The following is a 24,492-nucleotide window of genomic DNA, read 5'->3' on the forward strand; positions in this document are numbered from 1 at the left end:
TGGGGGCAGGAGCCAATACCAAAGCAATAGGGGCAGGGTTCAATGTGGAGTGACAAGGTTTGAGCCAACCAGGCGGAACATGACAACACTGGAGGACTTTGTCCCTGCAATTCTCCAGCCATGCCCAGCACATGCCCCACTTGCGCCCTGGCTGGGCAAGGCAGGCACAGATTTGGGATGGCAGCAGAGCCACACGTTGGCTGAGGACTCGCTGCAAAGGCTGCTGAGAAAACTCGGGGACTCCAGAGTGTAGAACTCCAACCAGAAGCCAGCTGGGCAGGAGAAATCCTTCACCAGGAAAGAAAAGAGAGAAAATGTGGCAAAACCGGTGTGAGGATAACTCTGAGAGTCACAAAATGCTCTAAAATCACCATTGCCTAGGCATGTCTTCAGCAAAAATAATTTGTTAAAAACTGAACAGCTTCCATGAAAGATAGATTGCACTTTCTCTTTCACTTCCCTTGCTATGATAAGTGAAGATGTCCTTATCACTGATAATTTTTGCCCTTCAGCACCTCCCACACATTCAATCAAAGGTTCTGTGCTGCCACTTGGCACCATAAATGGAAGCAGCCCTGCCCTTGTACCAGTGTTTGCAGCCTGTTCCTTCTCCTGTCTCCACGTCTCAGAAACTGAACCGTCCCCCTCCTGTCCAAACTGTGCCTGAGGGGACTGGGGCCTCCAGGAGCTCAGGAGGCTGCAACACCACTAGAGGTGGGAAGGTTTTGCAAAGGTTTCCTAAGCATGGGTAAACTCTGGGTTTGCCAGTCTTCCCCTGGAACATGTCCTACTCGTGAATGGTCTTGGAGGACACTGTGCCCAGCTCACTCAAGAAAGTTTGTTTTCTTGACGGCTTGAATAGAGGAGAATGAAATTTGTCATTTTTTAGAGTGAAACTTGGGGTTGGGTGCACCTGGGTATGCTTCATTCTTTGCTGCCAAAAGTAGAGGAAAAGCTTTAAATTGCCAACAGAAGCTGACTACCAGCCCACACAGAGACCTGAAGGAGGCCCAGGTGTGCTTGCTGCTCACTGGTGCGAGGGAAAAGCTGGAACAAAATCCCCTTTTATTGCGGATTGAGCCTCAATGCAGTGTTGTCTCCAGGGCTGTCTGTGGTAAGACAAAGTAATCCAGCCAGAAACTGTGCATGTGTGAGTTCCAAGAGCAAGCTGCTTCTCCAGAGTGAGGGACAAGGCCAGCCCAAAAGCCTGAAAGATGGTTGGGTACTGGAGAAGGCCAGGCTGTCCTTGTGCAGAGACGGCCCTCAAAGAGGACCTTCACACCTTCTGCTGCTGGCAAAGGGCAGCTGGTGGCCTTCCACAAAATGCTTCTTTTCTCCAGCTCTTCAAAATGTTCCAGCCAGCAACATTCCTGCTGCTCACACCAGCCAATTCCAAGCAGTGCTCCCAGCTTGGCTCTCTAGCTGTATTCCCAAACCTGGGCATTCCCACTGAGCCTGACCTCATCCTAAACCCACTGCAATTAGCGTTTTACAGAATTCTCCTGTTACGTGAGGGTCGTGGGTTGGAGACAGGCACATGACACAGCACGCACCAAAGGTTGTCAGCAAACAGCTCCTTTTATTGTTCACAGCTTCTTTTTAGAGGGGCTTTGAATTTCCCAGGCTTGGATAGCTGATTAGTTGGGATCTCTGCACTGCCCAGCTCTCTGGCCAGTGATGTGTTTGCATCCAGGGCTCGGATGGGGTTGTCTGAGGTCTCTGCTTGAGTTCAATTGTTGACCTAGGGATTTGTTTCTAGAACAAGCCAGGTTAGCCCAATTGGATTTATGACCAGATTTATTTTGTCCAGCTACAGACCAGCTGTGCTGCGACATCTCTGTGTTAGAGACGGTCTGAAGATCCCTCATCTGCCTAACGACTATCCTCAAGGACAGAGATTGAAACCCCTAAAAGGGACTTTAAAATCTCAACACAGGAGTTCTGGCCTGGCTGAGGTGGGATGTTGGCCAAGTGCTGCCTGCAGGTGTGTTCGATGGAAAAACCCAGCATCCATATGGGAACATCAGAACCTGAGCAGAAACACTGGGCAAGTCAAGGTGAAGTGACTGCGCCTGCTGACTTGTACTGGTTGTCACTGTACCTGCTGACGGCCGACTTGTTCTGAGTTCTCTTAATGAACACGCTGCAATGATTTCCCCCACCTGTTTGGCCAACTGCCTGTCGCTTCGGAGAGGACTCTAAGGAGCCCTGAGTTAACCACAGACTTTGTGATCACCCCACTGGAGACACTCGCGTCTATAGGCATCTTCAAAAGCCTCGAAGACTTGACCCTCCACGTTAATCCTAGCTATAATCCCTTTCCCCTCTTTTTCTGTCTTTCTTACTGTTCTCTTTTCTCTCCCCATTATTGCCTTTGTTGGCACTAAATAAAGGTGCATTTGTGGTTGAGTAAACTGAGTTTGTCCCCCGCTGTGTCTTTTGCGCTCTGAGATCCCTAAAACGGACCATCACAAACGCCGCTTCTGTGAGCGGATCGTGACATTAAATTGGTGTCACGGACAGGATCTTGATGGACAGAGGGGTTGCGGGTTTTATATCGTTTGTAAAAGGGGAAGGACCCTCGTCTCAGCAGCACCTAGCACGCCACTTCGGTGAGCGCTGTTAGAAAGCAAGGGGGGCGAGGGAAAATTCCCGCAAACTGTATACACCCAGGCGAATAGCACTCCCTGTCATCAGGATTTCTCAGAAAGATCTCATTGTGCAAAAGATGGGACTGCAGTTAATTTTTGTGTTTTGGGCTGCTTGGTGTAGTTGAGGAGACAACTATTTGTAACTAAGGTGAACCTCCCAGGCAGTTTTGGTCTCCTCGCCCATTCCAGGGAAGTGAAGGGAAACACCGTTTTAGCTGTGCCTTTGGTGTAACTTGAAGAGTACCTCCCTGAGAGTGGTTTTGGTCCCTTCACAAAATGAATGAAAAAGATAAGTATGCATTTTATGCCTTGTTAGCAAAACATGGTGCTAGACTTTCTCTAGACGGAGAAAGGTGGGCACAGAATAATTGGTTTAACTTTGAAAACATTGTAGATAGAATATATTCTTTGCAACATGATGCTAGATACAAACTGGGCAGAAATAAAAGCATTCTTTGCTCAGTTTTGGGGGCCTGCCTTTCGGCAGCCATAGAAACCCGTTTTGAACGGGTAAGTGAAGAAAAAACAGTAATAGAATCCCTGCTAAATATGGTAGAAGCTTTGAAAGAACAATTAGAACAGGAAAGAAATCAGAATTATTTGCTGCAGATTTCCCTTGCAGAAGGGCGAAGTAAAAACTTAAAATCTGCAGATTCACCCACAGAAATAGAAGGAAAGGAGACGTACAGCCTTAAACAAATATATCCTCAGAAAGAATTAGTACACATGCAAAATTGTGGGGAACACTGTTGCTCCAACTTGAGACCTCTCATTAAAACAGAATATAATTATATAAATGAAGAGGATCATGATCCCCACATAACCACCAAAGAAATACCATACACAGCCACTGAATTAGCTCAATTAAAGAAAGAATACTCCCGCCTCCCTAGTGAATCAGAGACGGAGTATGTTTTTAGAGTCTCACTCACTGTGGGTGACCAAATTAAATTAAGTGAACAAGAAGCAAGTGGCTATTGGGGACATGGAGTTTTCTTAACAACAGGAAATACGCCTGCTCCATGGTCCCTGACACAGCGTGCAGCTTACTGGGCAGGGGGGTTAAACCCCCTTGAGAGGGGCGACCCTCTGGCAATAGTTGGCACCTCAGACCAACTCCTAGAAAACATACACCAAGCGGCGTGCTTGCAAATGATACATGAATGGAAATTAATCCCTGGCTATGAGTCACCATTGCAACAGCCTGTAAAACCTGAGATTATGACCCCCCCTAATTGGAGGTTTGCCAGAGTCTCTTAAACCAACAGCAATTCTTCAGAAAACAATAGCATCTATCTCTCCGGTAGATAGACTTGAAAGATTTCTTGGACATACAAGAGATCAAACTGGTTCCACTGACTTCTCACCTTTCACAACTCCTAGATCACAATGTAACAGCAGTCATAAAGTTGGGACATGGAGTGAGGTAGCAGAAGAGTTAATAAGTTACAGTAGAAAATATGGACCAGTGAAGTACTCAGAGGACAAACAAGAAAAACCCAGAGGAGTCAGGCACATTGCTTCTCCTAATGAAAACCCAGAAAAGGGAAAACAAATTTGCAACCGGCAGCAGCTGTGGTTGCTAGGGCTGAAAAGGGGAGTTCCACGAGAGTAATGGATAAATAGCCGTATGATAAATTGGCGAAAATAATTTCTAATTGGCCCTGTCCCAAACCTATTGTGTCGGAATCATCCAACCGACAACCCAGCGCACCTCCTCTTCCACAAGCCTTGGGCAACAAGCCACAGCACTCCCTAGCACAAGTTTTAACAATAAAACACAGCAAGTGGGGGTGTTCAACAGAAAATAACTTCCCACTTAGAAAGCCTTGGTTTGCAGGTCCCCTTAGAGAGACTACAAAAGCCTTTTCAAGAAGTAAAATTTCAGGGTATCCGGTGGAAAGGAGGTCTGACATGTATCCCACCTGACACCCTAACCTCCTCAGATCAAATTAAAGTGCCTGAGTCCAGGAAAGATCTACATCATGCCTTGGGATTATTAGTGTTTTGGGGAAAACACATTCCAGATTTTTCCATAATTGCCAGACCTCTTTATGATTTGTTGAGAAAGGGAGTAAAATGGGACTGGAGCCCTTCTCAGGAAAAGGCATCACAGTTGTTGATTTTTGGAGCCACAGCTCATCAGGCCCTAGGCCCTATCCACCCAACAGATCCTTTTCAGGTAGAATGGGGATTTGCTTCCTCAGGGTTGTCAGTACACATATGGCAGTGGGGTCCTGAGGGTCCGACATGGCCTGTTGGTTTTTATTCCCGTGGTTTCAGAGATGCTGAAAAGAGGTATACTACCTGGGAAAAAGGCTTGTTTGTGGTTAGCCTAGCTCTGACAGAAGTAGAGAAGATTGTACCACAACAACCAATTGTTTGGAGAAGACCTTTCCAAGTTTTTAAGTCAGTCACTACTGGGACTCCCCCACCTGATGGGGTGGCCCAGACAGCCTCAGTAAGAAAGTGGTATGCTCAGATTGAACATTATTGTAACATCTTCTCAATAACTGAAGGAGCTGTGGAAAAACTGGCAGTACAAGAAGCAGAAAACTTGGATAGCATCCAAGACAAACCTGCCTCAGTTATAGCCCCTCCCTTTTCCCCCGAACAGTCAGCAAATCCTTGGTTTACTGATGCTTTTCCTTTTGGCCCAACAGCTCCAAGCATAGTTCCCTCACTACGGGGACCAAGTGATTCCAAGAATCCAGCACGTTACCCTGGACAACCTGTTTTGGTGGACCTCCCCACGGAGGGAGAGGTACCACTAGTGCTAAAAACCCCTCTGAATAAATACACATGGGTAACCTTTGATGCTCTAGGGAAAGAGTATTGAATAAATGCACATTGGAGAATTTCCATTATTCTAACTTTCTGCCTTCTGGTGGCAGATTCTCTTGTGCTTACTTTTTACAGGAGAACTCCGAGGGACATGAAGGCCATATAAACCATGATAAATATCTTAAATTGGGAATTTTGAACAGTATTGATTTAGAGGTATTAATGAACAAATTGGCTTCTACAACTAGGGATTTGACCGAATTACAGCAACCATTGCAGTTGTCCTTATTGGTTTTGGGGACACATCAGTGGTTGCTATCAAACACATTATCAAATTGGGAAAAGGTGAATGTGAATGATCACAAAATGTTAATCGATGCACTTGGTGCTACACAAAACAATGTTTCTTTGGCTCTTAGCTGCACCCAGACACAGCTTTGGATGCAGACAGTTGTTGCCTCAATCATAAGGGAAGGAAAAGAAGGCACTTTTCCTACTGAAATTCAGAAAATAATTTGGGACAATGCAAATGATTTTGAAAAGGAATTCCAATCCTGGTGGAAGTTGGTGAACTTTACTTGTAACCCCAATACCAACAGTCACAGCTTTTGTGTTAACCATATGTAATGCCTTTTTGCACTCGATATTCCTCATCATTGCATTAGGACTGAATCATGATAGAGCTGTCCTCTATCTTTCCGAGCATAGGGAATAGGCCTATCAAAATGGTGAGAAATGGCAAACTGTTAATTTAGAGTCATGTATTGTCTGTGAAAAACAAGGGTTCATCTGTGAGAGTAATGCAATCATAGCTCAAGACATTTGTTTGGACACAGAGCAAACTATTTGTCATTTTGAAGTACACCCTAACGAAAGTCCTGAAAGAGTGCTTGTGTATATAGGCAATGGACGTGCTTGTGTAAGGACTGCTTGTGATGTAGTGTTTGTAGAAGAAATAGGAGTGAATCTTAAAAATCACTCAAATTTTTGTGTCTGCAATTTTACCCCAATTACAGGATGTGACTTTTCTTGCTCAGCCCCAGTTACATGCTATCACATTTTACAATCACATTTTACCCTGTTTCACCGGATAACATCTGCCCCCATTGGAATGAATCTGACTTTAATTAAGCAATTGTTGCTTCACGAAGACTTAGTAGGAATTTTGGAAAAGGTCAAGAAAAATGGACAGAACACTTTGGTGACAGTCCATCATGATGTGAAAGAAATACATTGTGTTTTAGAAAGGGTCAAAAAAGATGCTGAATACAGGTGGTGGGATATCCTTTTTGGGTGGTCACCTGCTGCCACAGGTATCCTGAACAGAGTATGTCACCCCCCTGTTGTTCTTTCGGTTTTGGTTTTGATTGGTTTTGTCTTAGCAATCATTTTATACATCCTAAATTGGAAAATGATGAAGAAGTTAACCCACTTGGCATCTATAATGGAAGCGCACAGTTTAACCAATACCCCTTTTGCAAGAGACGCTCCCAAAGTTATTGACACAAGACGTACTACCCTAAGAGTGAAAATTAGACCTCCAACAGCAGCTTAATTTGAACTAGTTGGTTGCTTGTTTTGATTATTGTTGTTTGTTTTAATTATGTTATATTGTAATCAAAATTAAGCTTTTGTTTGAAAATTGTTATAACTTTAAGGAATTTGATGATTTGTTTTGATTATTTTGATGAAATTGTTTTAATCAATATTGATTGATTTGTTTTGTTTCTATTTCCTTTTCCTATTTCTCCTCTCTCTCTCTCTCTCTTACTCTCTCTCTCTCTCTCTCTCTCTCTCTCTCTCTCACTCTCTCTCTCTTTCATACACGCTCTCTACTGTCTCTGTTTTTTCCAGAATATGCTACTAACATGGATGAGTCCTGAAGACTTTGCAAGACTACGGAACCCTGCTGAAGGAGCTCTCTTGACGACAATTGTGAGTCACGGGGTGGTGTACGAGATGGCCTGAAGTTCCCTCATCTGCCTCACAACCATCGTCACGGACAGAGACTGAAACCCCTAAAAGGGACTTTAAAATCTCAACATTGAAGTTCTGGCCTGGCTGAGGTGGGATGTCGGCCAAGTGCTGCCTGCAGGTGTGTTCGATGGAAAAACCCAGCATCCATATCAGAACATCAGAACCTGAGCAGAAACAATGGGCAAGTCACGGTGAAGTGACTGCGCCTGCTGACTTGTACTGGTTGACACTGTACCTGCTGATGACCGACTTGTTCTGAGTTCTCTAAGTGAACACACTGCAATGATTTCCCCCACCTGTTTGGCCAACTGCCTGTTGCTTCGGAGAGGACTATAAAAACCCTGGAGACCCCCGCTCACTTTTGAGATATCCCCACTGGAGAAGATCACGTCTATAGGCATCTTCAAAAGCCTTGAGGACTCGAACCTCCATGTTGGAAGCTATAATCCCCTTCCCCTCCTTTCTGTCTTTCTTACTATTTTCTCTCCCCACTATCGCATTTGTTGGCACTAAATAAAGGTGCATTTGTGATTGAGTAAACTGAGTTTGTCCCCCACAGTGTCTTTTGCGCTCTGAGACCCCTAAAACGAACCCGGCTTGTGTAAGCGGATTGTGACAAGGTGTGAGCAGGAGCATCTCTGTCCAGCTGCCAGCCCCAAAGCTGTCTTGGAGAGCTGTGAATTCAAAGGCCTTCCAGCACACACGTCTCACATCTTACCTGTCTGCTGTGCTTCAACTCTTGGCAATATGCATTTGCTTCTTGCTTGCTGGAGGCTGCTGCGGCCCAGAGGGCCAGCACCGAGCTGGGCTGTGTGGGCCAGGCAGCAGGGAGAGTCTTGGCTGCTCTTGGTGTGTGCGTGGCCTCAGAAAAGGCTTGGAAGCTTTGCCTCCCAATGGGCCCTGCTCCCTGCCTCTTCCTCTGCATCTTGGAGAGAACAAGGCAGGCATTTCTGGCAGCTGGGCATTAGCAGGCCTTCAAATGGGGGCGTCTTGTGGAGCAGGCCCAGCTGAGACACCCTGAGAGGAGCCCAGCGCTCCTTGCCCCTCTGCGCTGACACGTGAGCCTTGTCTGCTTTCGGGATGACCCTGGCTGTGTCAGGGGCTGCTACGTAGACACGAGACAGCCGGTCCTGTCCTGCTGGGTCCCAGCAGTGCCTGGCAGCGGTCCTGCCTCCCCGTCAGGATGCCGGCCAAGAGAGGTCCTGGAAGCTGAGGGAGCTGATCTGAAGCTTGCGCGGGTGCCTACAGCTCAAGGCCAAGGGCCTTCCCTCAGGATAGAGCAGTCCTGAGAGGTCTCTAGAATTCAATGAAATCAGCAGACAAATGCATTGTCCACCAAGAGCTCTTTTATTGGCAGGAGGTTAGGGCTCTGCACCCCAGCACAAGGCTTCTTCGCCACGTCCAAATTTCAGTGGGTTTCTGTAGGAATTCTATAAAAAATCCCTTCCGTCTTTAGACTGCTGAGGTGATTCCATAGGCAGGGGCTTAGAAGGAAACACATTGCGTCAGAATCCTAGACCTGAAGTTAATGTCCACCTGCTGGCCAGGAGGAGTCTCAGCGCACCAAAGCAGCTCATCTTCCTCATGCCTTCCCTGCACAGGGCTGATTCTGTAGCCGCCCTTAGGTCTTCCCAAAGGCTATGTCTCAAGCTTTTTGTCAAGTCACTCTCATGTCAAGTTAGGCTCCCAGGTTTTTCTGATGTTCACTGGTGCTAAGGACTTCTGGATATCTGTGCTAAGTCCTCTTCACGTCTGTCAATTGCTTGTGCTTCCTTCCATCGAACAAAGGCCTTGTTTCATTCCTCAATGTGCCTGATGCTGGCCCAAGTCTTTTGGCACTGCTTGCTTTCCTGTGGCATGTTCTACCTGCCCCGAGAGTAAAGAGGGAGCTGGAGAAGGAGCTTGCCAGGCTGCTCTCCATCCTTTAGCAGCAGTCCTGCTGAAGCGGCCAAGTCGGAGCTGAGCGCAAATGGACCAGCCGTGCACGGGAAGGGTGGGTGGGAAGGATGATCCAGGAACCATAGGCCTGGCAGCCTGAGCTTGCTAGCGGGGAAGGCCTTGGAGCACATCCTCCTGAGTGCCATGCCACGGCACGTGCAGGGAACCAGGGGGTGGGAAAGCTCTGCGCAGGCATGGGGACAGCTGCGGGTCTTGGCAGGGTGTTGAGCTGGGGTTGCTGTTGCTGGGCGTGTTGGGGAAGGAGTTGTCTGGAAGGTGAGAGGTCTAGGCTGGAACTGGGGTCACTTTGAAGGCAGCACCTGTGCTATGGCACAGCTTTGGTGATGGAGGACTGAAGGAATAGCTGGGACTTTTTCTCTTAGTCATCCTGCTTCTCCTGCAGAGAAGAAGAGGGGAGAGCTCTACTTTCTTGGCCACTTTGATATCTGGAGCAGGGGGAGGATTAGCCCTTTTGCAATCTACTCATTTGTTTGGGCTACTTTTGTAGCACTGAGTGGACTTTCATTCCTGGAGAGCTTTGATTCCTTAAAAGAATTAGGTTCTTCTCATGCCTTCCTAGGAAAATGTTTGAAACCAAAGCAAGGCCTTTGTTTTGCCTCTGTGTGGTCTTCTGCTTTGCAAAGTGATACTCAGAGGATGACATTAATGGAAATTTCTTGCTGCTTCTAATTACTGAGATGATATCTTGGTGTTAAAGATGATCTGCATCGGGGAATCACATTTCTTTGCTGTATGTTCAGAGGATAATTAATGTTGTCCTTTGGTGACTTTAAAATCCAACTCATTATCTACTTCCATTTAGGCTTGTTTAAATTTGTTAAAACCCAGGACTGATGAGAAGCAGCTTTGCTACGATGCGGTGGTAAATTTCTTTGTTAAAGGATCTAGAAGATCTGCTACTAAACAGCCTTGAAAGCTTTGAAAGGGAATTTTTCTCTTTTTTTGTAGATCAAAGACGTCCTTGAAAGCCTTCATTTACTGACAGTGATCAGAATAGAAGCTGGAGATGCAATTGTGGGCAATGCCATTTCCTTTGCTCTGTACCAAGGCAAATAATTGTTTTTCTGGGTTTGTTTGGGAATTTAATAATAAATGGAAATGGGATGGCTATTTATTCCCTAGAGGAGGTTTCCTTAGAGCAGTGCCATCTCCCTAGAGCTAAGCTCCTGCCTCAATTTGGAGCCTGTCTTCTTCTGCTGAAGGGGTGTGGGCAGGCTACAACAGCAGTATGGGATCTCTGAGCGTGGGAAAGATCCAAACCAGGTAACTGGGAAGGCATTTTGGAGAGTCTTGGGGATGCTGGTCGGGCCCCACTTGGGAATCCTGCAGAATCTCCCTGGTGTAGAGGGTGCAGGACTCTGAGCAGCCTGAAGAAAGCCTTGTGCTGATCTTGGTTAGGAAGTGCTCCTGGACCATAAATACATCCCTGAGCCTCCAGCAGCCTCCAGCCCCCAGTCAGGAAGATGTGCATGAGTCTGGGGAAAAAGCCACTTGGAAGAAGTCTTGTCCTGGCAGTGTGAGAAGCAGCAATGATAAATGTGCCTGGTTGTTACCCAGAGATTGTTCCTCGCCTGCAGCTTTCAGCACCAAGGAGCACGACAGGGAGAACTGGAACGGGCAGCTGAAACTGCTGCTGGAGTGGAACCAGCTGGACCTGGCCAGCGACGAGATCTTCACCAATGACCGAAACTGGCAGGTGCAGCCCCCTTCTGAGGGAGTGCTGGGAGCTGTGGGGAGGGACACATCCCAGCAGGAGCCACTGTCTCAGCACCTGGGCCTCTGTGTCAAGAGAGTGTCTATTGCTCCCGCACTGACCGTCACATTCTGTTCAGCCTGGAGAAGAGGAGGTCAGACCTCCTTGGCAGCTGCTGCTTCCTCACAAGGGGCAGCTCCCATCTCTGCTGTTACAGGGACAGGACCCCAGGGAATGGCTGGAGCTGTGCCAGGGGAGGCTCAGGCTGGAGACCAGGGAAAGGTTCTTCTCCCAGAGGGTACAGGGTGCTGCCCAGGCTCCCCAGGGAATGGGCACAGCCCCAAGGCTGCCACAGCTCAAGGAGCATTTGAGAAACACTCTCAGGGATGCACAGGGTGGCATTGTTGGGGTGTCTGTGCAGGGCCGGGGGCTGGACTCCATGATCCTTGTGGGTCCTTTCCAACTCATTCAGTCAGGATAATCCATAGAGCCAGCTCCATCATTCGCTGATGATCCATCCATTCTATCATCACTGGTTAGAAAGGTGATCTGCCCATGCCAGAAATGCTCTGGGCCATCTAGCCAAGGCAATTGTGCACAGAAAAAGCCCCCGGCCTGATTCTGATGAAAGTGTGACAGTGATTGTGTATCAGGCCATAGATGAAATTTACATGTCTCACATGTGATCCCTCACATTTGCTTTTCCAGTTCTTCCTAGGCTGCTGACCTTCAGGATGTGATGTTCACAGCCCTGGTGAAAGACAGGCCCAAATTTGTCTGGCTCTTCCTGGAGAACGGCTTGAATCTGCGGAAGTTCCTCACCACAGGGGTCCTGAGGAAGCTATACACCAACAACTTGAGCAGCCTGGTGTTCTGGAACCTGCAGATTGCCAAGAACCCCTACAACGATGCCCTCCTCACCTTCGTGTGGAAGATGGTGGAGGATTTCCAGAGAGGTTTCAAAAGACATTACAAAAACAGCAAGGAGGAGATGGAGATACAGCTTTCAGTGAGTGAGGAGCATTACCACATAACCATCACCACATAATAAGTCATTCACTCTTAACTGCAAATGTCAAGATTAAATTAAATATATGATTTGCAATTGTTTTTTGCTTGTAGCTTACAAGCTTTTCTTGAAAATGTCTTTGTTTCACATTAACTTTTTTGATTAACCAATTCCAGGCAGTAGACAGAAAGGTGGTTTGGGCCCTCTATCCTTCACATGTTGTACCTTTAGAGTTTGTAAATTTCTGCAACCAGCTCGATTTCTAACTCATGACTTGTGATGTAACTCCTTTCAGTTTTTATACAGCAGATATCATTTCATATTTCAATTGGAACTTCATATTGTTTCTAACACAATTAGAGGAACTCTAAACATAATGGTAAAATCTTTGTGTACCCAAAATAACCTCTAAATGGTTTCAGTATTATGGAGCTTTTTATTCAGAGCAACAACAAATGGCCTTTATATTCTTGATTTTAACTACAGAGGAAGAGGAGGAAGAGTGTGTGCAGTCTGCTCTGCTAGATATGATTGCAGGACCTTGCTCATCAAACCATCTGTTTACCATGACAGCAAAAGCTGCTGTGCATAGTTAGACAAAGGGGCCAGTGGGGTTCAGCAGAGGCCAGTTAGGAACGGAGTCAAAGCAAGGCAAGCAGATAGTAAGATTTTGCTTCACGGGATCATTGGACAGTCTGAGTTGGAAGACACCCTAAAGATCTCCCCGTGTGACCCACATGCCATGGGCAGGGACCCTTTCCACTAGACCGGATTCCCTAAAACCTCATGCAAGTTGGCCTTGAGCACTTCCAGGATGGGGCATCCACAGCTTTTCTGAGCAACCTGTGCCGGTGCTTCACCACCTTCACAGAGAGGAATTTCTTTCAAACATCTAATAATGCCCTGGCCTCTTTCAGTTTGAAAACATTCTTCCTTATCCTATCACTCCATGCCCTCATCAAAAGGCCCTCTCCAGTTCTCTTATAGCACTCTTAGTTGCTGGAAGGTACTCTGAGATCTCTCCAGAGCCTTCTCTTCTCCATTCGGAACAACGCCTGTCAACCGTTTCTCACAGGAGAGCTGCACCAGGCCCTATGACCTGCTCTGGACGTGATTCAGCAAGGTGATGTCCTTCTTATTCTGAAGGGCCCAGAAACGGACCCAGTGGGGTTTCATGAGAGGATAGTAGAAGGACAGAATGCCTTCCCTCAACCTGCTTTGGTCCCATTTCTTTGGCTGCCGCCAAGGACAGAGGCTTTCTAATCTGGGAGCTCACATGTTGGGCTTCTCATGCACCAACACTCCTAAGTCCTTCTTCTTGGGCTGCTCTTAATCTAGTCTCCTCACAGCCTGTAATTTGTGCTTGGGATTGCCTTGGCTCAAGTGCCTGACTTTGTACTTGGCTTAGTAGAACTTCAGAAGGCTTTTTCATAAACCTTCTAGAAATATAATAGCTTCAGACAATGCAGTCTGCAATGTCACTGAAAGAATATTAGGAAGGAAGATACACAGATGCACAGGTGCAGGCATGCCTCTTAACCTGTGAAAACATGAGCTTTGTCTCTTTGGACAAGTAGGTAAGAAAGAAATTTGAAACTAGTCTCATCTCATGTCTCTCTTTCCCACTGTCGACTCCATCTGCATGGCCAAATTGTCTTTTTTGTTTCTTTTCTCACTTGAGATGCATCAGTTCAACAGCCAGTGAAGAATAGATGTAAAAAACCACCTTAATTTTAGAAAATGGGTAAACCATCCTCCTTTAATTTTCATTGAGGAGGATTTTCTTAAGAACATCTCCTTGGATGCCACTCTGACTCTGAGGTGAGGTTTGGTTTGCCATACACATCCATTCCTCATTAAAAATCCAGTACTTGCCATCTGTCTGAGTCTTCCCTACTGGCAGAGGCAGTAAAAATAGACAACGTGAAAGGCAGAAGGGGACGCTAAAATAAGCAATGGGGAGAATGCTCTCCATCTTTTCTTGGTGGTCTAGGTAGATAATAGGCAGCATTTTGTGCCTCCAAAAAAGCATGGTAGGAAGGGGAGAAGATATTCTGAAAGAGTATCAAAGGCAAAATGTGCAAAGGAAGGGCTAGGTGGATCTACGAGGATAAGTGGAGAGAGTAGGTTTGGGTTTAAAAGATACAAGAAGTTCCTTGAAGGTCCAAGTCAAGTGTGGGAAGACTCCTAAAAGATCTGAGAATTCCATTGAATATCTCACATCAGTTTTCAATTCTTTAGCTGATTTCCACATTTGTTGAATTGACTTCTTTCCAAACAGACTTGGCCCTGAAATAATATGCCCTTGATCTTTGCTAATGTTTGTAACGGAATCAAAATCCCCAAGGATAAAGACATTAGGATTCAGAGGCAAATCTATCTTCATTTTTGTATCTACTTTTCTACTACTTTTCTTTCAAATTAATACTCTTCCTAGCCTGGATTCACCCTTGAAAGTCCACAAGGACAACTACAGAACACTCCTCCACCCTCTCCCGCATTCCTGACCCTGGAGGCAGCAAATTCCTCTTCAGAGAGACAAGTTCTGGTGCAGAGTCCCATTAAGCCTGTTCCTGAAGTTTCAGATAGAAATTGAAGTAGTAATTCTTTCTTCTATACAGACAGATGAAAAAAGCTTGTCTGTGTTGTCACTGTGAATTTTTAAAACTTTTTTTCCTGTCTTCAGACCTAAAGAGCTGGACTGACACTTTGGCACAGTGGCCCCCTATTGTCCTGCTCTGGGGACTGCTAAGTCTTAACTCTCCAAAAAAATTATACTTTCCTCCACTAAAGCAATTCCAGTTCCTATGTGTAAAATGAAATCAAGGTTCAAAATTCTGTTGATGTCTTTCATTACAATTTGTTTCCACTAATGTTTTAATTCAAAGTCTCCAGTTATTCTCAATCTCACTACTTCTGGTAGCATAGGGCTGGAAACACCTAATCAAACGGTGGGGGCATTTATTGGTATAGTGATGAGAGAAGGGATGGGTCACAGGAAACTGGAAATGTTCAGCTTTTCTGCAAGGGGAAATTGTTCGTAATGTCTTTAACTTTGGGCTGAAAACAAAAGAAGGCACAAAAGAAAGCACAACATCCAGAAGTTGTCTATGGGACAATCCTGAAAGGTCTTTTAGCTTAAATTGTTTCTACATTAGTTCTGAAACATGTGTCTCATAAGGGGAACTCAAAGTTCTCACAAAAGCCTAGGATGGGTCATCTTTCCATGTCTTGCCATCTCAGAGGATGGGGGAGATGGCAACACACCTTCATTTCCCATCTGTGGGTAACCATTCTTTCCTGCTCAGCTGTCAAAGGAAGGGTAGCAGGAGACGGGAGGTTTCATGTTCAGGGTGTGAACTGCTCTTGCACCTGCTGGTGCCCAAGACAGTGCTGGAACAAACTCAGTGGGAAAAGGGAAAAATGCAACAGAGGAACAGGCATGAAAATAGGACTCTCACGTTTTTGGGGGCATGAATCCCAGTATATCACAGCAATTTCCTAGACAACTGCACACCTTCCAACAGAAAGAGAGTGTGCCCTTTATTGAGGTGCTTTTCATGAAGCGTTTTTCTGAGGCCATGGCAGACCTGGCAATAGCTCACTGTAGATCTTCCCACTGAGTTATTAATGAGCAGGCATTTGGATAAACATGGCCAAAACATCCAAGGACTGTTAATCTCCACGTGCAAAATTGTCTATTTCAACAGTGTGGTAAAAGCAACTTTTAGCCTGCTCCTGCAGCCAGGTCACATGAAATGCTCTTGATGAGTGCATCAGCCCATCCATTGAAGTGATGACCAGCAGAAAGATGGGCAAGCTCACAGGGCAGCGTTTCTAGAGCTCAGCCTCCTTTTCCTACCCCAATTCAGTTTCTCTCATCTTGAGAGTAAGAAAGCACATGCAGGGGCTTGACACACAGGCAGCAACTGACAGGCAGCACAAAAGGACACAGTCTCAAGCTGTGCCAAGGGAAATATAGGCTGGATAGTATAAAAAAGCTTTTTACACAAAGGGTGATAAAGTATTGGTATGGTCTGCTCAGGATGGTGGAGTCACCATCCCTGGATGTGTTTAAAGAAAGACTGGGTGAGGCACTTGGTGCCTTGCTTTAGTCGAGGTGTTAAGGCTGGGTTGGACTCAATGATCTCGAAAATCTCTTCTGACCTAGGGATTTTGCGATTCTGTGACTTATCACTTTGCCCTGTGGATAATGAAATCCAAGGTTCAACATAATTTGCACCCACACACCTCAGCCACAAGGTCCAGGGCAAGGCTGCTTCGTATACGGTGAGTGTATGTGTGTATGTGTGCTGCACTGAGTCTGACAGGTAATATCAAGGCCAGTGGAGGAAGGCCACTTGTTGCTTCTGTCATTGCTGAGGCGATTGTCATTAATCCTCTGTGCTTTCATGTATGTGGGGGCTGTGTTCACTGGGGATTCACTTTAATAAATAGCACTTAACGTGAATGCAGGCTTCTGTCATTCCCTCCTGTCCACGTCCTGCTTTTTTCTCCTATTTTTCAGGCACCCCCTGAAGAGTCCCAGGAGCTTTCATAGGGGGCTGCACAGCAGGGAAGAAAAGGTGATGTGCTATTTTTCTGAGGCAGCTTTTCTGTGCCCAGGACATTCCTGTAAATGACAGGAGTATTAAGACTCTAACAAAACTCAGATAAAGGGAAAAGATGAAGGGACAAAAGGAATGAAACTTCCATTAAGCATAATGTAAGCAGTCTCTTCATGATAGCTGAGGTTATTCAGGCTGACAAGTAAGCAATTCTCTTTTCACTTTACAAAAGCATTCCATCTGTGTGCAATGCAGTGGAGCCACAGAAGATCCATGTTTAAATTAAATAAAGCAGGAAAGAAAGCTCTTGACCAGTTCAGTGAGGAAAATCAGTGAGTTTGCTTTCCCAGTTAGCATGGTTAGAAGTGCCCCTTCTCCCTTCTGTTACTCCAATGAAAAATGCTTTCTTTCTCCAGACTATTGCCCTTAAGTGCTCTTGCACTAATTCAAGTGAAAAGTTTTACATTCCATCAGTTCAGAATTTTGCCATGGGAAACATGGCCAGCTCTTCTGTCATGATTCCTTTTATTTCTGATTGACTGATTTGGGGATTTAAAACAGCTCTCACTTTCAATGGCTGCTCAAAGATTTTCTCCTGTACTCATCGAGTCTTCAGACAGAGGGTTCAGGTGATTCTTCTGTCATCTCTGGTGATGAGAAATTCTTAGATGAGAGAAGGAATCCAGATTCAGGTCTGCCTGCAGCCCTTCTGGAAGACAGCAACTCAATGACCGCAGTTCTTGCAGTTTGTGAGGAGACATTAATATCTTATCGGACAATTGGTCATGAGCAGAAGTTCTTGCAGTGAATGTTGAGGCATTTCATGTCCTCCCAGGCCAGACCAACACAGTATTTTGGAGGCCAAATCCACGCTTAGAGCCTTCTTATGCATTGGTTAGGCACTTTGGCACTGTAAGAGGGAAATACAATGTTTTTATGGAGCTGGGGAAGGGGAGAAGGAAAGCAGGAGTAAATTGCCCAGTGACTGCTAATAACTTGAGGTTAGAGCCTCTCCTAGATTTATGCAGAACAGTTACAATGTAAGGAGTGGAAAGAAGGCAAATATTAATTCCTCCCTGTAAATTTAAAAGCTAGGCTGAAGAGAGCTGGATTGACAATTCTTCGGTATTTCTGCTTTCTCTGCAGATCTTGCAGAGCCTTGGCTTCATGCTCATTTTCTGTACTAAAACAAATGACAGTACATCAGAGGAAAATCCCTCACATTTTAGCAAAGTACTCAGTGGTACATGAACTTAGGACAGTGGTTAAATACTGCCATGGAACTGGATGCTTCCTTCACAAGCAAATTTACACTCTAAAATCAGCAACAAGCGATCTCTGGGTTCAACGGACCTGACTTTTAGAGGCTGAATATCCAAGATATATGCCACCTTGTCTGAAGCTTTGATCTTGTGTTAGAAAGAAAAATAACATTATTATCATGCTGTTCAGCCCAGCTGACAGAGGATTTTGTATTTCAAGAATGCTTTTAAGATGCCTAAATTGAGAACAGAAGGATGTTCTATTCCTCACTAAATGGAATGAGAGTTGTAGTTTGATCAACATGGTGTTGCCGCTGAAAATAAAGCACCTAAAACACAACAAAGCTAATATGTGATGAAAGAAGATGAGCGTTGAGTGATTGGCCAAACCTCTACCTGACACAGATAACATAATCACGTTTCTTCATTATAACATTGACACTTGCAGGGATGTGTGGGTCTGTCAGTTCCCAATTCAAAGTAATGCAGCATTGTCAAGCATCAGTGCTCGAAAAAAGTGCTCTGCCATTTATTCCCCTCTCACAGGCAAGATGTTAAGTCATCACATTATTTCTATATAGATATATTTGTGGATATAGATGGAATAAATGCACACATACTCAAATTTAGAGATACACATGTGTAAACATGTATTTGTACATACATGTGCAGATGTTGGGAGTTAGGTTTGTTCCTTCTTTCTCTAAAGAATTTTTTCTCCAGAAGTTACCAAGGAGACCAAGTGTTGGAGAGTTGGAGAGTCCTTAACTGAAACAAAGAGGTGGACAAAGTTGGAGAGGGAGATAAGGCAGGTAAAAGACAGAGCTTGAGGCAGCTGCGGGCTGTTCTTTTTCCGGCGTTCGGCGTTCGGGGAGAGAGAGAAAGGCTGTTGCTGGCTGGAAGAGTTTCACTGTGGCCAAAGGGATCCAGTCCTGGAAATCGACTATCACCGGTTCGGCCTGAATCCAGAGTTTTCTCTGCCACCCGCGGGAGCTGGGCCGGCCTTGCCTCGCCTTCAGCTCCTTCGGCGCTGCTCGTCTTGCTGCAGTGTGACCCTGCACCCCCTGCGCTGCCGGGACATCCTGCCCCTGCCTGCCGGGACACCCTGCCATCCCAGCTACCAGCCCGGGACTTTTCCACTCTTTCAGCTTGGTGCTCTGAGGATCCTGCAGGAACACCGAAACCAAACTGCCCTGGGTTTTGTGAAACAAAGCCCTCAAGGTTCTTAGTACTGTTTTTGTTTGTTACTAATGCTGTAGTTGTTTGGTAGGGGTTTTTTTTGTTTGTTTGCTTTGTAATACATTCTAGTAAAGAACTGCTATTCCTATTTCCCAAATCTTTGCCTAAGAGCCTCTGATTGTAAATTTATAATTGAAAAAGAAGAAAAAAGGGGTGGAGGGTGTAGTTTACACTCTCCATTCCAAAGGAAACTCCAGTTGTTTTCTTTTTATTACCTGGCAGATGCCTGTCTCCCCAAACCAAGACAGCAGATATATATAAATACATTAAAGGAACTCCTCATTTCTCCACCTCATTTGTAAGCTATCTTTATGTACCTGCTTCTCAAGTGCGGGACTATTTTTGTTCAGTCTCTAGGCCAAGCAAAATGCCTTTTATTAATTTGGGGGTTCTTAGATTGTGTTGATTTGTTGGGAGGGTTTTTTGCTGTTATTTTTTATTATTAACACAGCTGGAAAAACTGCTCCTGTCACCACATCATGTTTACAAGGACTTGAGGGCTAAAAATAGAAGTTTAATGCTATGTTGACTTAGTCAATTATCTGGTTTGGATAAAAAATCCCTGCAGACTGTTCAGAGGAATGGGAAATAATTCCATTACCTTTCCCAATTATTTCCATGACTGTGCAATAAATTAGAAGAAATCAAACTCTTTTATTCTAGAAATCCCAGCAAGGGATGTTTCAGCAGGTAGATGTCCTGTAAAAACATTCACTGCCCAGACACAATCAAGGTGAGCTGTTACAAGACAGGTATAGTTTTTGCTACAAACACCGAGAGCAAAGGCTTGGACCAAGACTGCTGCTGGGATGAGGCAGGACTCTGTTTAGCTGTGGTCTCACCATGTCCACAGGTCACATGCAAATATTTAATCTTACCTATAAAAATGTAGATAATATTCCTGTCAGTGTGGCATTTTGGAAGGGCCGTGTAAATGAAAGATGTGTGGATTCTTTTTTTTCTAGTAGACAGGTGCACAAGTTAGAATAAATTGGCTGCCAGCCCAAATCACTGGAGTGGTCTCTGGAGTTCATGCGAGTCTCATCTGATGGTGTTGCTGGTGCATCTTAAGGTGAAGGTTATGCCAAGTGGAAAGTTTTTCCTAGGATGTCCTGAAATGGGTTCTTGGTCTTACACCAGAGAATTTCTAAAGTACAAATGAGTGTAATCTCTTAGAGTGACCACAAATTTGGCAAGTATATCTGCTCATTGAAGTTTTATTTTTAGCAAATCCAAACCTGGAACTTGCTTGCTGTCTGCCAGCATCTGTTTTAACTTTGGTTTTAATGTCTGGTGTAATTATTTTAAAAAGTGAAATATGAAGGGAAATGAGATGGTGCTTCCTTTAATGTTCCTTTTAAAAGATAAGGATGTTTCATTCTTTTTCACTTAGTACTGGCAGAAAAATCTTGATTGAAATTAAGTTCCAACAAAACCAAGGAAAATATTAAATCTTTGAATGAATATTTTATCCTAACTTAAACAAGGTCTACTTTCTTTGCACAGGACAGACAAAGAGAACCAGAGGTTCTTTTTCCCTCCAAAAAAAAACCAAAATCATTTCCTATACACTGAAATTATTACTTCAAGTTAAAACAAAATAGGCACGTTCATCTTTTAAGCATTAAAAGGGTGATTAAGGAAGTATCTGAAGCTTTAAATTGGTTTTATCTGCATTCCAAAATGTTCCTCGTTTCATAAAAATGTAGTCACTTGTTAGGAGCTTTAGAAGCTGTTGCAAAAAAAAATCAAGGTAGGTAGAACAAACCATTTTACAGAAATTTGGTAAACCTGAATTTCACTTCCCAACAAGTAAAGAATCAGACAAGGTAAAAAAAAAATGATCGTGGTCTGAGTCAAGATAGAGCAGTTTGGACAGGCCAAATTCTCTGATCCATGGCCGAGAGTCCGTTTTAAGATTTATTGATATCTTCCCACTAGAAGTTTCCAGGAGATAAATGGCTGGTAGTGAGACCCTATTCAACAGCAGTAGGGAAACCGTGACTCCCTTACCAGTGTGGGTGCAAGGTCTTGTGGACATGAGATTTGCCAAAGCAATACACTAATGAAATGTACTTTTCATGGGGCATTCCCTTAAGAAACATTGCCGGTGGGAACAAAAGGAACATGTCTTTGTTCCTTGAAGGCCATGTCCCTAAGAATTGGGGCCCATCTGCCTCCTTTCTACCTGACCCTGAACTACATCTCAGAGGGTGCAGAAGTTAATGCAGATCCTGCCTACCATGGACTTTCTCACAATTAGTAGAAAGTACTGTACTGTAATTAAGGGGTGAAGTGGGGCATGATGAATATATGGAAAGGAAGACCCTTAATAAATGATAGAGCCTTGAAAAGAAATTTCTAATTCGTATGCATTTGATGTGTAATGTACCACTTTTAAGACTTTGCCTGGAAGAAACTGCTATGGTTGGTCTTTGAAGGAGTGGTGAGATTAGCATTTCCAAAGGGGCAATTTCCTGTCTTGGCTCTGTTCAATGGAGGAAATAACTTCCAAGACTGAAGCAGTAGTCAGCCCATCAATCATCCTCACAGCTGGGAACAGGGTCCCAAATGCTGAGATGAGTTAATCTGTCACTTAATAAATACATAGTGGCAGCGTATGGTGCTGACACACTCCACACTGTGGCACAGGACAGAACTGTTTACACAGGCATGCTGCTTTCTCAGGTACCTCCCCACTGGCAGACCCTTTTGTTTGGGAGGATCAATTTACTTTGCACAGTAATTTGACTGAACGGATCAGTTCAGAGAACCTAAGTGTTGGCTAATCCTAGGTAATTCTGTTCTACCCAGATGGAAGGAACAAAGGGTGCTGGCAGCAGGCCAGTTTTTTCTTCATTCTGGAGGATGCTGTCTCTGGGCATGATGAACTTGAATTAAAGCTGATGGTAGGCAGATGTGTAGCCTGTACCCAATGGGTGTCAGAGATAACAGGAGGAAGCTAATTTACATGTCCCAGCCTGGCTGCTGTCCTTAATAGTCCCTCTGCCAGTTGTCCTGACTGGGAGAGGAACACAAACAAAAGTCAGGATTACTAGCTCCAAGAGTGACTGCACTTCTTTACAAACCACATGAGGAATGATAGGCTGGTAAGCAAAAAATAGTAACCCCTCCCTTCAACATGTTTAAAACCACATGAGCAGGACAATTTAGTACAAGTCATGAACATGACATCTTTCTGAATCATGTAAGGACACACCCAGACTGTGCTAGGCACTGCAGAATATGTAACTTTCTAGTTTTAACTTTTAAATTCCTCAATTTTACACTTATGTTTGAAGCCACTAATTCTAAATACTTTGATTACATTTCAACTGGAGTAATAAAACTCAAAGCAGTCTGTAAATATTCAAAGTATTCATTTGAATATTTTCTTTTGAATCAAGCTTGTTGTCTATAGCCAGCACCTTTCTGATTAGTCTTCAGAAGAAGTGGTAGATTATTCTTTCAATTTAAAAACAGAATATTATAAAAATAAAATAAAATAAAATAAAATAAAATAAAATAAAATAAAATAAAATAAAATAAAATAAAATAAAATAAAATAAAATGAAGTATTCTTTTTTTAAAAAAAGTAGCACAATAAACAAATTTCCAAATATCAAAATACATGTTTGGAATTTGTAATGCAGCATGAAACAGTTTCCCAAAACTGGGATTATAGCACTGAGAAATACAATCACACATTTTTAGGGAGTTTCCCCACCTTGTCTTCACAGCATCTTTTTAATACATGGTGCAGGGACTTTTCTTAACTTCTGGCTTGCTGTTCCTTTCAGTTTCCTAACTTTTACCTTGTATTACTTCCATCCCTTTGAAATTGGTGGACTGAAATTGATGGTTAAATATGACCTAGAATTTAGAAATAGCCTCCCACTCTGAGGTAGATCTCATGAACTGAAAGAGATGCGTAATAGACAATTGGTTGGTGATTGTAAATGGTTTTGAGCTATTATGTTTATTTTATGGTCCACTGTTTTTGGATATTCATCTCAGTAGGCAGAACTGATCATTGTGACAGACAAAAAACTGTGAAATGTCCCTTTTCCTCCCCTCTTTCCTCTTCCATGTCCTCCAAACCTGTTCATTCATTTCAACAAAGATGTGCTGGAAGGAAGCTTGGACTGCCAGGAGAATTTTGCCAGAATTCTCCCCAACTTCTAGGAAAGCTTGTCTTGTCCCTTTTCAGCAGTGAAAACTAGAGTTTAGAAAACTACTGCTCAGCAATCTTCCAGGATAAATTAGAAAGGATCAGTGGCAAATACCTTCAAAATCAAGGGATGCAGCTTCCACATCATTGCATAAAAGAAAGATGTGATTTATTCAATAGCAGACAAAGGCAGAGTGGATGACCTTAGTTCACTCAGTAAAAGGGCAGCTCTTCACATGTACTTTTTCAGAAGGTAGTTGTATGTGGAAAGTACATGTAAGAGAGTGTAAATAGTGGAATGTATGTTCCTTATTTTCCTCTTGAAAGAAAAGAACTTCAGAAGAACAAAAATTCAACTAAATTTATTTCTTGCATAGAAGTAGAAGAAAAAAAATTTTCCTGCATATTAGTCCTTGTGTTTTTTAATCCCATAGTATATTAGTTCATACAGAGTGTAATATCAACTACAATAAAAAATTCCTATTGGAGGGTATGACTTTATTTTAAATGAATGATGGAACTTTTGAGGAGGGAGATAAAAGGGAAGCCTTGTAGATATTAGATTTGGGCATGGATCTGTTTTCAAAATGATAGGCAAAAGTATATGTTAATGAAGATCTTTTCATTAGATCATTTCAAATTTCAGAAACAATCTGGTGACATACAAACCCTCAAAAATCTGTATTATTAACCACTAGCTGTTTGAGCAACAAAGTCAGAGTTGAGTGTGCTGAAAATAGAATGCCCCACTAGCATGCTTATAATATGTACAGCATTATATACATGAAGTATGCAATATATAAAAGAATCAGTTGCTTTATACCAACTTTCATTTCAAAGTCTATATTTTGCAGCTGAGTTCTGCAAAGCTTTCAAAAGCTGTCTTCCAAATGGAAGTACATCTATATCTTCATATGGAAAGCAATAAAGGCACATTTTCTTATGTAAAGAATGTGGAAACAGGTTTCATACTCTGGGTTGTCTGTTTTGACTAATTTTATTTTCCTTTCTTTACTACCTTTATATATGCAAAGCATAGAGAATTGGCAGAATATTTAGAGACAGCCTCATTTCTAATGGTGAACTCCCACTAGGCTTACCCTCTCCCTAAAAAATACACAGAGAAGATTCCTGAGGTCACAAGTGCTATCCAACAGAAAGGGGACAAATGGACACTCT

At 43.8% G+C, this 24,492-nt stretch overlaps 2 protein-coding genes across 2 annotated transcripts in view; both read left to right on the plus strand.

Annotated features, from left to right (window-relative positions):
* The window catches only part of LOC136303899 (serine/threonine-protein kinase PAK 3-like), a 124,809-nt gene that overhangs the window by 21,661 nt on the left and 78,656 nt on the right, over positions 1–24,492 (plus strand). The window lies entirely within an intron of this gene.
* Positions 745–12,112, plus strand: LOC136303882 (transient receptor potential cation channel subfamily M member 8-like). The gene is made up of 3 exons (XM_066207581.1): positions 745–748; positions 10,949–11,067; positions 11,783–12,112. The coding sequence occupies exons 1-3, from the start codon at positions 745–747 to the stop codon at positions 12,110–12,112; spliced, it is 453 nt and encodes a 150-aa protein (XP_066063678.1).

The sequence above is a fragment of the Chamaea fasciata genome, unplaced genomic scaffold, assembly GCF_029207755.1.
Source record: "Chamaea fasciata isolate MVZ Bird 193981 ecotype frontalis unplaced genomic scaffold, bChaFas1.0.hap1 SCAF_42, whole genome shotgun sequence".
Taxonomy (NCBI): domain Eukaryota; kingdom Metazoa; phylum Chordata; class Aves; order Passeriformes; family Sylviidae; genus Chamaea; species Chamaea fasciata.

Bases quoted from the DNA above. Each gene is read 5' to 3' on its own strand.
- LOC136303882 (XM_066207581.1), top strand. The intron at 11,068-11,782 runs GTGCAGCCCCCT...AGTTCTTCCTAG, and splicing joins CCAATGACCGAAACTGGCAG to GCTGCTGACCTTCAGGATGT.